This window comes from Nyctereutes procyonoides, unplaced genomic scaffold, assembly GCF_905146905.1.
Source record: "Nyctereutes procyonoides isolate TBG_1078 unplaced genomic scaffold, NYPRO_anot_genome, whole genome shotgun sequence".
Taxonomy (NCBI): Eukaryota; Metazoa; Chordata; class Mammalia; order Carnivora; family Canidae; genus Nyctereutes; species Nyctereutes procyonoides.
The window spans coordinates 2,529,007-2,544,617 of NW_026575028.1; the positions used below are offsets into that span (position 1 = coordinate 2,529,007).

General features: G+C 54.9%; 1 protein-coding gene and 1 pseudogene across 5 annotated transcripts in view; one reads left to right on the top strand and one right to left on the bottom strand.

The window, feature by feature from the left end:
- WNT5B (Wnt family member 5B) overlaps positions 1-5,989 on the bottom strand; it is a 109,388-nt gene extending 103,399 nt beyond the window's left edge. For 2 of the 5 annotated variants that reach the window (XM_055315327.1, XM_055315325.1), the window contains exon 1: positions 5,280-5,899. In XM_055315327.1, coding sequence (XP_055171302.1) covers positions 5,280-5,285 — 6 coding nt within the window. In that variant the 5' untranslated portion in view covers positions 5,286-5,899. Of the gene's footprint in view, positions 1-1,690; positions 1,985-5,279; positions 5,900-5,950 lie in introns of those variants that run through there. The other 3 variants (XM_055315324.1, XM_055315328.1, XM_055315323.1) reach the window with 3 other exon arrangements.
- A 2,784-nt stretch (positions 5,990-8,773) lies between these two features.
- Positions 8,774-9,669, top strand: LOC129503490 (40S ribosomal protein S2-like; annotated as a pseudogene).
- Positions 9,670-15,611: the final 5,942 nt, after the last annotated feature.

A 15,611-nucleotide genomic window follows, 5' to 3' on the forward strand; every position in this document is an offset into this window, starting at 1 on the left:
GCTGACTTAAGCAGCAGGTATGCTTGTAGCATCCCACACAAAACAGCCCCCATCTTTAAATGCAGAGCAAGTAGGGGCAGGGGGAGGGGCTAGGGAGTTCTAACTGCACTGCTAAGGGGCCTTCATCAGTGACCCTGTAACAGCTCACGCTTCCATAGCCCTGCGAAGTCCTGGGCACAGCTGTAGTGCTTTACATACACTAAGCATACTACAGCCTACCTCATAACAATCACAGAAGATAAGTATAAAGTTACTGTTTCTACTCTACAAAAGAGGGGACTGAGGCACAGAGAAGTCAGGGAACCTGCCTCGCCCAAGGTTACATAGCTAGCCACTAAGTGCTGGGATTCACACCCAGGCAAGGCCGTCTGACTCCAAAGCCCTGGTCTCTCTTATCTTTGCTTTCTATAGTCTCTGTTTTTTTTTTTTTTTTTAAGATTTTATTTATTTATTCATGAGAGACACATAGAGAGAAGCAGAGACACAGGCAGAGGAAGAAGCAGGCTCTCTATGGGGAGCCCAACTCGGCACTAGATCCTGGCACCCCAGGATCACACCCTGAGCCGAAGGCAGACGCTCAACCAGAGCCGCCCAGGCGTCCCTCTATAGCCTCTTATATCAGGGCATCTCCTGATAATACAATCTAGAACTCCTCCCCAGCCTCTTCTCCCCTCCCCCTGCCCACACCCCATTCACAGCTCCTGCTCCTGAATGTGACCTGGAATGTTCTAGTTCTAATGTGCAAAATCCCTTTAAAGTCTTAATTACCTTGATTGAAGCTCTTGCACCTCAAACAAGATTTGTGCAAAGTTTTTAGTAATTCATCACTGAAATTGTCCTGAGAGAAACTTCTCAACAGCAAAGTCTGAAACTGTAAAGACGATCTATGAAGGGCCTCATCTGAGCGGCAGCCTCCTGCAGCAATAGAAGCCTCCTACCAGTGCCAGGGTACTAGATGGGAGGTATTTGATGGGAGGAGAAATGCAGGAGGGTGCAGAAGTCCTGGTTCAGACCCAGGAGATGCCACAAGAGCAGGAACAGGAGCTCAGGCTGCTTGTGGCTTCTCCCCTTAAGTCCTGGCTTCTCCTCTGGGGGAGGAGGGCGGCAGTACACAGGATAATCCCCAGCCAGTGTCAGAAAAGCTTTGTTACCATACTTTTCGCTCCCCCAGCAGGAATCAGAGCAGATCTACCGACTGAACTTTCTAGATAACTCTAAAGTGACCTTTCGGGGCTAAAGTTTGTAAACTCAAAACTTCTAATCCACTGCCTTTTCTCACTAAGCCCAGCTACGCTTCCCAGGCCTGAGGAAATCTACTCCTGACCCCTTATCAATTAGGCAGACAAGAGCAACCTTTGAGGAGGTAGCATTTCTGGGGGCACAAGGGAGTTGCAGAGGAGAAAAGGACTGGAATCCCTTTTAAGAATGGACTCCCAGGGCCTCCCAGCAGGAACTTAGGCACCAGCCCCAAGTCACCCGAAGCTGGAGACAGAGCCTCGAGGTAATCCTCCTCAGGAGGGAGGCGGACAACCACAGAGGCTCCTGCCAGGCCGGAGCCCAAAGCCAGAAGCACAACCAGAGCTTGCAGCCTCAACCACAAACCTGCCTGCAAGACCACGATCTGTGAAACAGTGACTGTGAAAGCAGCCGCCGGCCCAGCCCGCCCCTCCGGTGGGAACTGGGAACGCACCTCTTTGATTGACTGCTTCCCCTCCCCAGGCTGGGGCCAGAGCAGAGGGGTTTCCAAACGGAACCAGCTAAAGCTATTGAAAAAGACAGCAAGTTAGCACTGGAAGGGGCCTCCAACACCCTCACTTTACGAGAGACAACTGACACCCCGAAAGCAGAAGCTACAATGCATCCAGACCCCCGACGCCCACCACCCCTCGCAATATAACCTTCAAGGTAACACCTCAGGAGAAGAGGCTAATGCCAAGAACCGACTTAGGTGGGGATTTGGGAGGCTGGGAGGTTTGGGGGCGCAAAAAGGAAGTCTGAGGAAACACCCCTGTGCCTTTAAGGACTGCGCTGCTGCCAGCACTACACTTGCTCTTAGGGGCTCCCAGAGCCTGGCGGGCAGGGCTGGGTAATGACCACTCAGCAGGGGCCCCGGGGACCTTTGATGGCAGCCTGAGTCTAGGAGTCCTGAACCCTTCGCGCATGGCACTTTGAGGGCCCCCCCAAGTACCAAGCCAGGTTCCAAGTCACCCAGGAGGACAAGAGTTGGGAAGAAAGCCATACAGGTGCAGCAGGGAGGAGAGACCAACTTTAGAAAGTCTAGAAGAGGAGTCATGCAGCACAGAAAGACTCAACTGCACCGGCAAGGGCAAAGCCAGGAAATGCTGCTGGAGCAGCCAGCCCAAGTGGCCAGACCGCCAGCCAGTGGGTCCAATTGGGGTGGAGGGGGTGGAGATTTAAATTTAGCCACGTAAACAGGGCCTCCACTGGAGGAGTCATCTACTCTGTTGGGGTTGGGGCACCTCTTGTGCGACAGGAACTGCCCCCCCACCAACAGCACGCCTGCTCCCAGGGCCCTGCCAGCACGGTAGTCACGCTGCTGCTCAGAGTTGCGTAGGTTATTTTTGCTCTAAAAGGTGGCTCAGATTGGAAACGATCAGAGCTTCTTACCTCCATCACAGTATCTATTCCCAACCCCCTTGCTGGATTTTTCTGGACTCCTGCATACAGTTTGGAGATGCTCAGTAGAAACCAGCCAAGGATGCCCAGGTAAGGCTGGGGACCCCATATTTGCTCCCTGCTAGGGGACCTTTCTATTAGTGCCATTGTGTGTCTTGAGAGAGACCTGAGGGAGTTATACTGCAACCACCGCCACCACCACCACCACTGCTGCCACCTCCGCCACCAAAACTCAGGGTTGTATTCAGGGGTGGAGCTGGAACAAAGGTGAGGTCTGAGGGAAGACTTATGTAGAAGACTGAGATAAAGGACGGGTAGTTTGAAAAGGAGCTGGGGAGAACAGAATCAGAGGAGCGAATAGGCAAGCTTTTGTGGACATGTTGGTTTTTATTTCAGAGGAGGCTAGAACTATCACCTCATATGAAAATTTCCTCCCCTGCTGGAGATGCCAGGTGTGGCAATCCAGAAACCAGAAGAACCATCCTAGAAGTAAAACTTAGAACTAGTCCTCTGCCCTTCCTGAAGAAGAGCAAACAAACAAAATCTTTCGACTGCCACTGCAGTAAGGGGGAGGGGCATGAAATACTGAGGTGAATAACCAACCATCCCAGAATTCTGCTTTTCACAGCATATGGCGCCCAGCAATTTGGCAATAGCCCTTTCACTTACACTTTTGGGATAGAAAAAATTTTAGGAAACAGTTTTTTCAAGTCAATAAGACACCCTTCGAGATATTACAACCTCCAAATGGACTAAAGAGGAGACTGGTCTCAGACACCCTGAGCAAACACCTAATGCACACACACCCTCAGTCATATATTCATACTCAAATATATAAGAAATAGAGCCTGGGAAAGTAGGAAATCCATGGATGGAAGAAGGCCAGCAAGCTCCTGCAAGGCTGGCTCCTGCTCTACTGGCAGTCAGAACCCCAGGCCTCCATCCAACCTGCCCCCAGTGTGGCACATGCCCTCTGTGTGATTTTCTTTAGGAAATGAAAGGGAGCTGTGGCTGCCCTTAGGTATTCATCCACAAATTGTCTCTTTAGGGTCCTTTGATTCCATTCAGCTCCTACCCTGGGGTCAGCACCACCCACACAGTTTAGTGCTGAGACCTGGTGTTAAGTGTGCCTCTTCCCTTGGACTCATGGACTTGGCATCACCATGGAGAGCCCAGCTACATGGCTCCTCGCAATTGTGCAAAAGAGGTCTCTCAGCATTGCCTTTCCTTCCCAGGAGACACACCTCCTTCTTGCTATTTATAACCACAAATCTTCTGTGTCAAAGACAGAACAGACATTATTTTCAAATGGAGGGAAACAACCACTCAGCCTTTCATAGGTTGGTATGTTTGCCAGGACTTGTGTGTTTGAGCCTGGACAGGCGTGTGGGCACAAGCTTGGGGCCTGGCACCCACTCATCCATGCCTGAGATTCGGAGTCCTGCCTTTGATAAGCCCACATCTGAATCAGACAGCAGGAGGAGCGGCTGGGTCCTGGGAAAGGGTCCCCAGGCTTCCTGAGGGTGTGCCCGCTGCTCCCAGCACCCTACGTTGCCTTAGGGGCCAGCCTACAGTTCCACCCATCTGTGTACATAAGCGCTGGTATTGGGCCCTGCTCAACTGGCACAGAGTTTTCTGCACCCACATGGAGGGCATGGCCCAGGTGTCCCATCACAGCTCTCTGTCAAGTGGGCACATTCCTGGGTGATTGTAGCAGTTCAGAGGATTGGTAACATGATCCCGAGCCTTCCTCCTCCAGGTACCAGGCTGAAACTCTGCCCAGGGTGGTAGTAACTGAAAGCTGCCGCCAGTGCCGTCAGGTGGCAAAAGCCGCGAGGCGGGGGCGGTGGGCAGAGTGGAGAGCAGATGCCTCCATTCACAGCTGGGTGACCAATCCCCCCCGCCGCCCCCCGCCCGAGCCACTTCAGTTTCTCTCTTGCAAAAGACAGAAGCAATCCGCTCCACGCACACTGAATCATCTCACAGTGATTTGCAGGATGGAAATTTCTAGGAAATTTGGCTCCGACTACAGTGCATGACCAAAGAGCCACCGAGGGAGGCTCCACGAGAAGATGGGGAAAGAGGTCACTTCTCACTTCTCCCGGGGCAGAGGCGGATGAGGCAGAGGAGCGGAAGAGCGATGAAAGGACCTGCTCTGAGGCAGAGGCAGAGGAATTCGGGCACCCGACTAACCGCTCGTGCGGGTTAAAATAACAGATGGAGTCCTCGCTGCAGTCCGCCGGGCCGGGGCGCAGACCTCCCGCACGGGAGTCCAGCGGGGCCGACCAAGCCCGGGAAAGTGAACGGAGCTCCGAGGGGCTCGCGCGGGGCCGTCCCCGGGGCGGGGGCTGCGGGGGTGCGGGGGTGCGGGGGTGCGGGGGTGCAGGGCTGCGGGGGGCAGGGGTGCGCGCGCCGGGCCGGGCCGGGCTACCTGCCCGCCCGCCCGAGCGCGCCCTCGGCGCCCAGCCCCGCACGCTCGCCCACAGCCCCCCGCCCCCGCTTTGTTCGCGGCCGCCCCCGCCCCCCCCCGCGCCGCTGCCGCTGCCGCTGCCGCTGCCGCTGCCGCTGCCGCTGCGGCTGCGGGAAGGTCGGGCCACGCAGCCCGGACGGGGGCGCCTCCGCAGCGGGCAGCCGGCGCTTACCTGCATGTCCCGCCGCCCCGCGGGCCCGCGGGCTCCGGTGGCCGCTCGGCTCGGCTCGGCTCGGCTCGGCCCGGCTGCGCGCCGTCGGGGCCCCGGCCTCCGGGGGCGCCCGGGGACCCCGCCTGCTCCTCTCCGCGCGCGCGCCGCTCGGGCCGCCGCGCCCGACTCCTCGTCCCGCCCGCGCCGGGCTGGAGGCGCGGACCCTCCCTCCGCTGCGCTCCGGGGGTCCCGCCGGGCGCCTGCTCGGTCCCCAGACGCGCGGGCAGCCTGCGCGGGGCCCGGGAGCGCCCCCTGCCCCGGCGGCCCCGGGTCTCGGCAGCGCGTGCCCTGCTCGGCGCCGGGACCCCCGAGCTCGGCGGGCGGGCGGGGAGCGCAGCCCGCGGCCGAGCGGGGGCAGGGAGGACGGGCCCGGGGCGCGCTCTCCTCGGAGCGCGGGACCCGAGAAGTTTCCGCCCCGAGCTGGCGGCGGGGCGGGCGGCGGCCGCGGCTGGGAGTGCGGGGGCCGGCGCCGGGCGAGTGGATCCCGGGGGCTCCGCCGCCTCCGCCCCGCCCCCCGCGCCTCCTCCCCGCCCCGCGGCCGCGCCGGCCCCGGCTCGCTCCTTCCCACCGGCCGAGCGCGCGACACCCCTCTCCGGGGCCCCTCCCCGGCCCTGGGACCGTGACCTCCGCACCTGCCTCCTGCCGCCCGGCGCGCTCGCACCGCCCCCGGCCCCTCCGCGGAACGGCCCCGGCCTGGACGCAGGGGTGCCCGGCCCCCCCCCCGCCCCGCCCCGCCCCGCCCCCGGCGCCGCACACCCGCCGCCTGCTCCTCCTGGATCTCGATCTGGCCCCCGAGAGGACCTGCAGGACTCACCGGGTCCAGCAGCCCCTCGGGACCGCCCGCGCTCCGGCCGGGAGCCCCGACCTCGGGGCTGCGGAGCCGGAGGTGCCGGGAGCCGGGAGGGTTACGGCCGCAGCCGTTACACCGGCATCAGCCACTCGCACGCGTCCGCTCGCCGTTCAGTGCCCCCAGAGAAGCAGAGTGGTCTGTTATTTCCGCGTTACAAACCCAAGGCATCTCCTGGGACCCTGGCCCTGGACCCCCACCCTTCTGCTACAGCGCCCAGCAGAGATCTCTGGGATAGGGAAACCTAGCGGAGGAGGGGGCACACCGAGTAGACTGTGTCCAAACGGAAAATGCATTCTCTGGTGGCTTGTGGGCTGAAATACTGGCCTTCCTTTTTATGGAGAAACTGAGGCACAGAACACTGGCACGCTAAAGCGAGTTAGTAGTCTGAAAAGTCCCTAGGGGCCCAGTTCTTAGCCTCAGCGCAGATCAATGTTTAAATACTTTTATTGAGGTGCCCAAGTCCTGTTGATAAGTTAGCTCATGGCACCCCTGGGTGATCTGTCCAGGGAGTTCCAAGGCTTCACGAGAGAGGGGAGCTCCAGTTCCAGCCGCTGACCCTGTTCCAGACCTAGTAACAGGGTACCAAGGCACAGCAGCCAGCAAGGTTTGAGGTGCGCACTGCAAATGCCTTTTTTTTTTTTTTTACACTCTGAAACCCCCCTCTCTTCCCTGAGTGAGTCAGAGGTCACCCTGGCTAAAGAAATTGCTTTTGAGTGCAGTACAGTGAGGAAACAAAACAAAACAATAGTAATAATCTAAGGCTTTGCCTTTTCTTAATTAGTAACCAAACAAGGTGACAGCCTCCCCCTCTGGGTGGGGGAAGGGGCCACCGGGAGCCTGAGGGAATGAGGGACCAGGAGCCCACCACATTGGCTGGGCAATAAGGAGCTATTGTCCTCTGGCTTTTACAATAAGGAAAGTAAGAGCTGTTTTAGCAAATACCTGACTAATTAGAGGGAAAGGCTTCCTTGGAATTGTGCTGCCTTGGGCCGGAGGTTCTCTACGACTTTTCTCACCTCGCAGTGAATGGGGTTTATGAGACCAGGTCCAGCAACCTTAAATGAATGGCCTATAATAGGCATGGGGGTGGGGGCTGCCTTCACCGAGGAGAGCTAGTTCAAGGCTTTATCTTTGGAGACAGATGGGATTGGGGGCAGAGCTGGTCTAAAGCAGTCATAAAAGCTTTCAATCCACTTTGTCAAATCACAAATAGGCTCAGTTCCTCTCCTTCTCAGAAGAAAGCATCAGTCTTGGGGTGAGGGTCTTTGTAGGAGGTCAAGGGGAAGTCTTGTCTAGAAAGGCCTATCATTCTGGAATGCAGCCTAGGGTTTTTTTGGGGTCCACTTCATATACCCCTTTATGGAGCCCGACACACACAGAGATGACTGAGCTGGGTTCCCAGCTCAGGAAGTTTCAGGTCTGAAGGGTGGAGTTAGGGGACAAACTGCTCATTTGGGGCCTCGAATGAGCATGAGAAGGGGCACCTTTGCCTGGTGTCTAGCTGGTGACTCAGGAGAAGGGCAGGTGGTAGACGACGGCACCCCCAGCTGAATGCCAGCACAGAGTCCTTTCCCTCCTGCCACAGTCTCTGTCCAGGATGAGTCAAAACTTGGGCCCACGGAGGAAAGCTGCAGTGCCCCCAGGAAAGGAGCTTGTGGCCCAGTAACTGGGAAAACATTCGAATGAGGAGCGGGCTGAGTCCTGGGCCAGATTCCCAGGGGAAGTGGTGAGCGCCCCATTGCTTGAGTCACTGGGCTGCTGAGGAGTCCAGAGCCAGCCCTGGAGGCAAGCCCTGATGGGAATGCGGACACATCTCACCCATGTTTTGTCTGTGATTGCTGGGTGGGGTCTCTTGCCTTCTCCCCCAAATAAAACATATCCTGACTTGGCATTTGTGGTTTCAACAAAGAAAGAAAAACCAAATATTTGGGCTATGAAAACGCATACTGATTCCGCTCTGTTTGTTGGAGACACTGTTCCTCCCTTCCTGCCATGCCCCCACAGGCCACCAACCACCCCCAGAGGTCTCTTCTGAGCCAGATGGGCTAACAAAACCTTGTCAGATAGAGTCAGAGAGGAGCCAGCCTCCTTTATTTCCTTAGCCCCCTGTGGCTTTCCTATATCTAGGACTGACCTCTGGCCCTTGGACTGTGCCTTCTTGGGCAGTCTTTATGCCCCTGAATAAAACAGATTAAAAAAAAAAAAACAAGAACCATGTCTTATATGGTATATACTCAACAAATATTAATGATAGTATTATTACTACTAAATAAACATGACCTGGGGCACTTGGGTGGCTCAGTGGTTGAGCGTCCACCTTCAGCTCAGGTTGGGATCCTGGGATCCTGGGATCGAGTCCCACATCGGGCTCCGCACAGGAGTCTGCCTCTCCCTCTCCTCTTTCTGTGTCTCTCCTGAATAAATTTTTAAAAAATAGACATGACTGATTTTCTATTTGAAAGTTGAATGTTGCTCTTAATTCTCGAACTCCTGGATTTTAATCCCTACTTTTTTTTCTCCCAAGAGAAGACAGAGTCCTAAATTGTCCCTTGAATGAATTCTTGCTTTACAAATATCTAGAATGACTTTTGCGAGAGAACACCAAATGGCAGATGACGCTGGTGCTGGGGGGGTGGGGGGGCCTGGGGCCCTGGGGGGCCCGGAAGGGGAGGCCCTGGCGGCTTGTGTGGAGGCTTCGCCAGTGGCAGCTGGGGCCGTGGCAGTGGCGGTGGTCGGGGCCGGGCCCGGGCCGCGGAGCTCGCGGGGGGGGGGGGGGGGGGGCAAGGTGGAGGACCAGGAGTGGATCCCAGTCACCAAGTTGGGCCGCCTAGTCAAGGACGTGAAGATCAAGTCCCTGGAGGAGATCTCTTTTCTCTGCCCATCAAGGAATCTGAGCTCATTGACTTTCTTTTAGGGGGCATCCCTCAAGGATGAAGTTTTGAAAATCCTGCCCCTGAAAAAGCAGACCCGTGCTGGCCTGCGGCCCAGGTTCAAGGCATTTGTTGCCATCGGAGATTACAACGACACGTCGGTTTGGCCGTCAAGTGCTCTAAGGAGGTAGCCACTGCCATCCGTGGGCCATCATCCTGGCCAAGCTTTCCGTCGTCCCGGTGCGGCGAGGCTACTGGGGGGAACAAGATCGTCAAGGCCCACACCGTCCCATGCAGGGTGACTGGCCGCTGTGGCTCTGTGCTGGTGCTCCTCATCCCTGCCCCCAGAGGCACTGGCATTGCCTCAGCCCCTGTGCCCAAGAAGCTGCTGATGATGGCTGGTATTGATGACTGCTACACTTCGGCCAGGGGCTGCACTGCCACCCTGGGGAACTTTGCCAAGGCTACTTTTGATGCGATCTCCAAGACCTACAGCTATCTCACCCCTGATCTCTGGAAAGAGACTGTGTTCACCAAGTCTCCCTAACAGGAATTCACTGACCATCTTGTAAAGACCCACACCAGAGTCTCCGTGCAGAGGACCCAGGCTCCATCTGTGGCTACCACATAGTTTTCTACAAGAAAAAGTGAATTAGAGTTTGTTAAGAAAACACACACACACAAATATCTAGAATGAGGCAGGCTAAGGTGTCACTAAGAATTGGCAAAACCTGGAGCCCCCAGCTGACTGGGGAGGCAAGAGTTTCAAGTGCATGCCACCTGCCACAGTCCCATAATGAGAAAATTGGGGCGGGAGGGTGCAGTAGGGAGAGTGTGTGACTCTTGATCTCGGGGTTGTGAGTTCGAGCCCTGCATTGGGTATAGAGATTACTTAAAAAAAATCTTTAAAAAATAAATAATTAAAGGGGATCCCTAGGTGGCTCAGTGGTTTAGCACCTGCCTTTGGCCCAGGGCATGATCCTGGAGACCGGGGATCAAGTCCCACATCGGGCTCCCTGCATGGAGCCTGCTTCTCCCTCTGCCTGTGTCTCTGTTTCTCTTTCTCTCTCTGTGTCTCTCATGAATGAATAAATAAAATCTTTAAAAAAATAAGTAATTAAAAAGTAAAATCAGAAGTGCTAATGAATGCAGGTCTATTAATAGGCGGCTCCAATACTTGATCAAAATATGAGGCACTATTCGGAATTGTCATCAATATAAATTTCGATTTTCCCTTTAGACACTGCCACATCCCTCCTGTGTCCCCCCTTCTCAGCTTTGACTAAGATCCTTTCTTGTATTCCATGCTGAGACATGTACTGAGGGAAGGGGGACAAGGCAGCTGCCTGCAAGGAGCTTTGCTCTAGAGGTGGGGCCAGGGTACAGGCAAAGGGAAACAAAAGGAAGGACGGATGCCCACAGTGTATACCCCCAGGAGCTGAAGCCCTGGCAGCTATGGCCGTCCATCAGGACCAAGGGTAGAGGCCTGGGCTATTCCCTGCTCCTTCCTGGAGGGGCTCCTTTACTCTGGACACCTGGCCTCCTCTCTCCGGACCTCAGTGTCCTCACCTGTAAAGTGCATGAGTCTCCCTAAATAATCCCTAAGATTTCTTCCAGGACTAAATGAATCTATGGTTGAGTCAAAGGGGAAATTGAGAAAGACGGAAGTGTGTGTGGAAGACAATGATTCTGACTGCACCATTTCATTTAGAGTGCCAGCAGGGGCATCAGGTGTTGACAGCCAGACTGGAGAACAGGGGTGGAAGGTTAAAGGTCAGGGTGGCTGGAGTGTGGTCCCCATGGAGGGAGCTGCTGTGAGGGTCAAGGCTCAGGAGATGGCAGAGACCTTGCACAGAAGTGCAGATAAACCCTCAACCAAGGAGGGCCAAAGAAGGACTTGACATCGGCACAGCAAGGGGCCCTGGGGTCAAGTGATGTGGTTTTCTAGATAAGAGAGCCCTGGCCATGCTTGAAAGCAGAGAGGATAAAAGTGGGGAGGACATCCCCCCTTGTGAAGAAGGAATGGGACTGCTCTCCAGCAAGATCTCATTCCTTGTGAGCTGGGAGGCCAGGAGCTCAGCCTAGGGGGGGTGGGGAGCATTCCAGAGCATGAGGGGCCCCTTCTTCCTTCCTCTCCAGAGGCTGTTAAGATGCCAGAGAACAGGGGAGGAAGAAAGGCTGCGTTTGCAGTGAAGAGCACTGAAGTGGCCCCAAGGAGGAGAGACACCTAGACCTATGACCAGAGGCTGTCTCAAGGTCATTGGCTCTGAAATAGCTCCCTGGGAGGACTCCTAGAGCCCTGATGGGTTGAACTGCTCGTTTATTAGAATTTCCCAGCAAAGAATGAATGCTGAAAGCAGATTCCCAGGCTGTCTAAGCATGTGTGCTCGCGGTCTGTAATGTCTAAGGCCCCACAGATGATTTTGACCCTCGGCCCGGTGTGAGACGCCGTCACTGGGTCCCAGAGGTTCCGCACTTGACCAGCCACTCCCAGGGGTGGAGAGGCTCTTGCTGACATGTGCCAGCATAAACCTGGCTGCGGCCACCCCTGAGCCCCAGGATATTACCAGTTAAGTTCTCGAACACTACACTGCAGTGGAGGTAGAGGGGAAGGGGCCAGGGTAGAGCTCGAATCTGCCCAGGTTTCCATCAGCCTGGTTCCTTCCTGCGACCAACCGCCTTGGCAAGATCTGGGCGGGGTGCCCCCAGCCTGAGTGAGACTGGATTCCAGATGCCACCAGCACAACCATGTTTGAGTTAACTTTTGGTAATTGGGTACTAATAAGGATGATAAAGGAAATCCATAGGTAATCCAAACATCTCGAGGTAAGTAACAGTTTGTCTCCTGACCCATAATTATCATCAAAAGTATTTATAAACTCCTGAATTCCACTCTACCAGCTGGCATGCTTGGCCAGGCAGTTTCCTATGTGAAGTGTGTGTTTGGCTTGAGGGAGAGTGCTGGTACCACAAGAGGCAAACAGTGACATGTGAAATTGTATAGCTGTAATGGACAATTGTTAACCCTTCAGGAGGTTAACTCTATTTTACATTTTATTTATTTATTTATTTATTCATGAGAGACACGAGAGAGAGGCAGAGACTTAGGCAGAGGGAGAAGCAGGCTCCCTGTGGGGAGCCCAATGTGGGACTCGATCCTGGGACCCTGGGATCACAACCTGAGCCGAAGCAGGCGCTCAACAGCTGAGCCGCCCAGGCGTCCCCAGAAGGTTAACTTTAAAGCATTTGGCTCAACACCCTCCCTAGTTTTGTGACTCTTGCCATGTGGTTATGCAGGCCTCTGGGTCCCACCACAGACTAACTTGAGGGTCCTGCATTAATCCTTGAGGTTCTTAAATAGATCAGAAAAAAGAATGACTCGGAAAAAAACAGCGATCTGCTCCACTGGGAATTAGACTTGAACATTTCTCCTGTCCTAGAAGTCCTTCTCGAGACACAGGTGTGTCATGGCCATCAAGGCACTGAGATGGAGAAAGATGACCAGCAGAGCTGGCAGTGGCCATCGGGACTTCCTTTGCTGCCAGGTCTCAGCAATGGGCCTTGAACACCTTTGGCTCTGAGAGGAGAAGGTGCAGATAAATACCATTGGTTTTTAGAGGCTTAGCAACGTGTTGGAGGGGCTGACTTGCTTTTTCCCTGAGCTGAGCAGGTAGGAGGGAAGCAGAAAAGGAGAGAGCAGGGCAAGAGGTGACGAGTCCGGGGAGGGCAGAGCCGGCCGTGACCTCACCCTCGCAAGGAGCGCTCTGGTCCTCAGTCTTCTTTCGTGCCCAGCCTCCTACCTCCCCTTTTCATTTCCTCTTTGCCTTGCTGGTGCCTGGTAAGCCCCCTGTATCCCCACCCGCCTATCTCGTTCTTGGGCTGCCATCTGTGGTGTGCCATAAGCAGGACATTCTGGAAACAAGAGCTACACAGCAGACGATGCTCCAGGGGTGGAATTTCAGGCACAGAGGCCTCTGTGTGCAGGAGGTGTTTCAGGGCCCCAGAGCAGGTAGGGGGAGCCCCCGGGGAGCTTCCCTGGTGTCTTTGGGTCCTACCACCCAAGCGGCTGCCTGCCTCCATCGTCTCCCTAAGGTGCTCTGCTCAGGGTTCCCCACCGCCCCAGCGGGTGGCAGCCAGCCAGCCAGGAGCTGCCAGCCTGGCTGCCTTAATTTAAATGCCCGACTGGCTTTGCAGTAAGTCTCAGGGACGGGGTCTCCGGACACTGCTGGTGGCGGCCCAGGTCATTGAAACCTGTGCCAGGGAACCCATGGGCCTCAGGACTTTCCCTCCCTGGGAGGGGTTTTCAATGTGTGCTTCAAAGATGCCTTCATTCTACCAGGGAAAGGATCAGAACAAATCTGGTCACCATCAGCATTTGAAAACCTTTAAAACCCTTTGCACTTAGAGAATCCTCAGCCTGGCCCTGCTTGCCATGATGGCTGATGACAGTGACCCAGACAAAGGACACTCATTTGCGCCCAAGAACCAAGTACATAAATATTTACTTCAGTCCAGGCCAGGTCTCGTGTGCCTTTTATGTGGTGGGAAAGAGGATGGACTAGGCAGGTTGGCAGTTGGGCCAAGACGGGGAGAGAAAAGGGAGTTTCTTTTCTGGGGAGCAGCTGTGTAAAAGCTGCCAGAAGTAGGAGAGGGAGGCTTGGAACTGGCAGTACTTGGGCATGGGGTGTCTTGAGAGGGCACGTCCAGAGTGGGTTACCATGAGGACTGAGCCCCGCCTGAGGGGGCCTTGGGTCACCCTCACCAGCAAATGCCAGGGTCAGAGGGGTTCTCACCACTGTTTGAGACAGAGTGTGATGGCCACAGACAGGAGGAGGAGACGGAGTAACACCTAGTCAGGGAGGGAGGTGACCACAGGCCCTTGCTCAGTGCCCTGGGCCAGAAGGACAGACTGGATTCCAGAATCTATAGTGCCCAGAAGGTGGTCCCAACATAGGTTATACCAGAGACCATGTGTCTTCTCCTACACAAGGAGCACGACACCCTACTCACATCCCAAGACCCACAGAACCCCACTGCAACTTGATTTCCAATCTCGGTGGGGGCGGGTCAGCGAGGGGCTGGCCGACTGGTAGCAATTAAGGATATTTTGAGCAGCTGACTCCATGGGCATAATCTCGGCTCTTGGAGGCCTAGGATGAGATCGGGGCAGCCCCAGGGTGCCATCTTTTCTGTCAGCTGACTCCTCATCACAAGGGGAACAACTTCACCTGGGGCTGTTTCTGGGACTTTCCACTTGACCACTGCTCTGCTCCAGAGGGCAGCCGAGAGAGATGGAGGAAGGAGGTGGAAGTAACTCTTTGGCCCTTGTTTCTAACTGAAGGGGATGCCTATTTTCTCCTGCACCAGCTCCTGCACCAGGCCCAGCAGCGACTTCCTCTCTGCTTTCACTCCAAGGGCCCAGGCATGGTTAGGGTGGGGTTGATGGTTTCCTGGCGGTTGGGAGGGAACGTTTTCTCCAGTAGAACCCAGCCTTAGAAGCACAGTCTCAGTAGCATAGATGCTGGAGTTCAGTCCTCAGGAGACGCTTTTGGACTAGAATAGCTTCCATGGCTACTAATGAGGGAGTCATCATGCTGTACCGTATGTATAGGTGTTAGGTTTTATAGACATTTATTGGGCTGCGGTGTGAGAAAGTATGCAATGGGAGGGACGTCTGCTTTAGTCCAGGACTAACTTCTGCAGGAGAATTATAACATCAGGACAACAATAATAATAACCAGTCCTAATTAAGGGCTTGCAGAAGGGATTTAATCCTTACAACACTACAAGATTGGCACTATTATCATCCCATTTTACAGATGAGGAAACTGAGAGGTCAGTTACCTACCCACACCTCCACAGCTTGCTGGCATCTGGGCCAGCTCCACACCAGTTGTGAGAGAGCCTGTAGGAGAGAGAATGGGGAGGACCCTTGCTGCCGTTTAGGTCAAAGTCCCTGGCCCAGAGCACCACAGACTGGCAAGGAATCCTCCATTCCCACCACCTACAGTCACTCAAAGACAGGAGATCTACTCTGGCCCTAATTCTATCAATAGTGGGAGAGGAAGAGTGGGGCTGTAGAACTTAAGGAAAACGTGGAAGATAAAGTGCTTTTTGTATATAATCTGTCCAAGTTCACAATAAAGCAGGAAACCAATTTTCCCCAAACTAAGAATTGAGGAAAGGCCAGTTCTTTGATTGCTTAATCTCTCATGCCCAGGGGCACAGATGTGGTTCTTTTAATAAACTCCACAGCACAAAACCCCTGAACTCTCCTCAGGCTGTGACTGGGTCAAACCCAGGAGGAATGGCCTCTGATAGCGCAGAGGGCTGCTCTTTCCCTCATTGTAGTCTCACTGTTTCCTTTATCACCTCCAAGCAAGCTGCAAAAAAAGCAAAGACCCCACCAGATCCCAGGGTGGGGAGCTCCCCCTAGTGGCCCCATGGACCCACTTGCTGATGGCCCCTGAGGTCTTGACAAAAGAGGAGGAAGCAGGTGGTTTGAACAAATCCTGAGTCAGGAATGAGAATGGCCCACTTGTACGATTGTGCCCGAAAACATTGAAAGCAGGG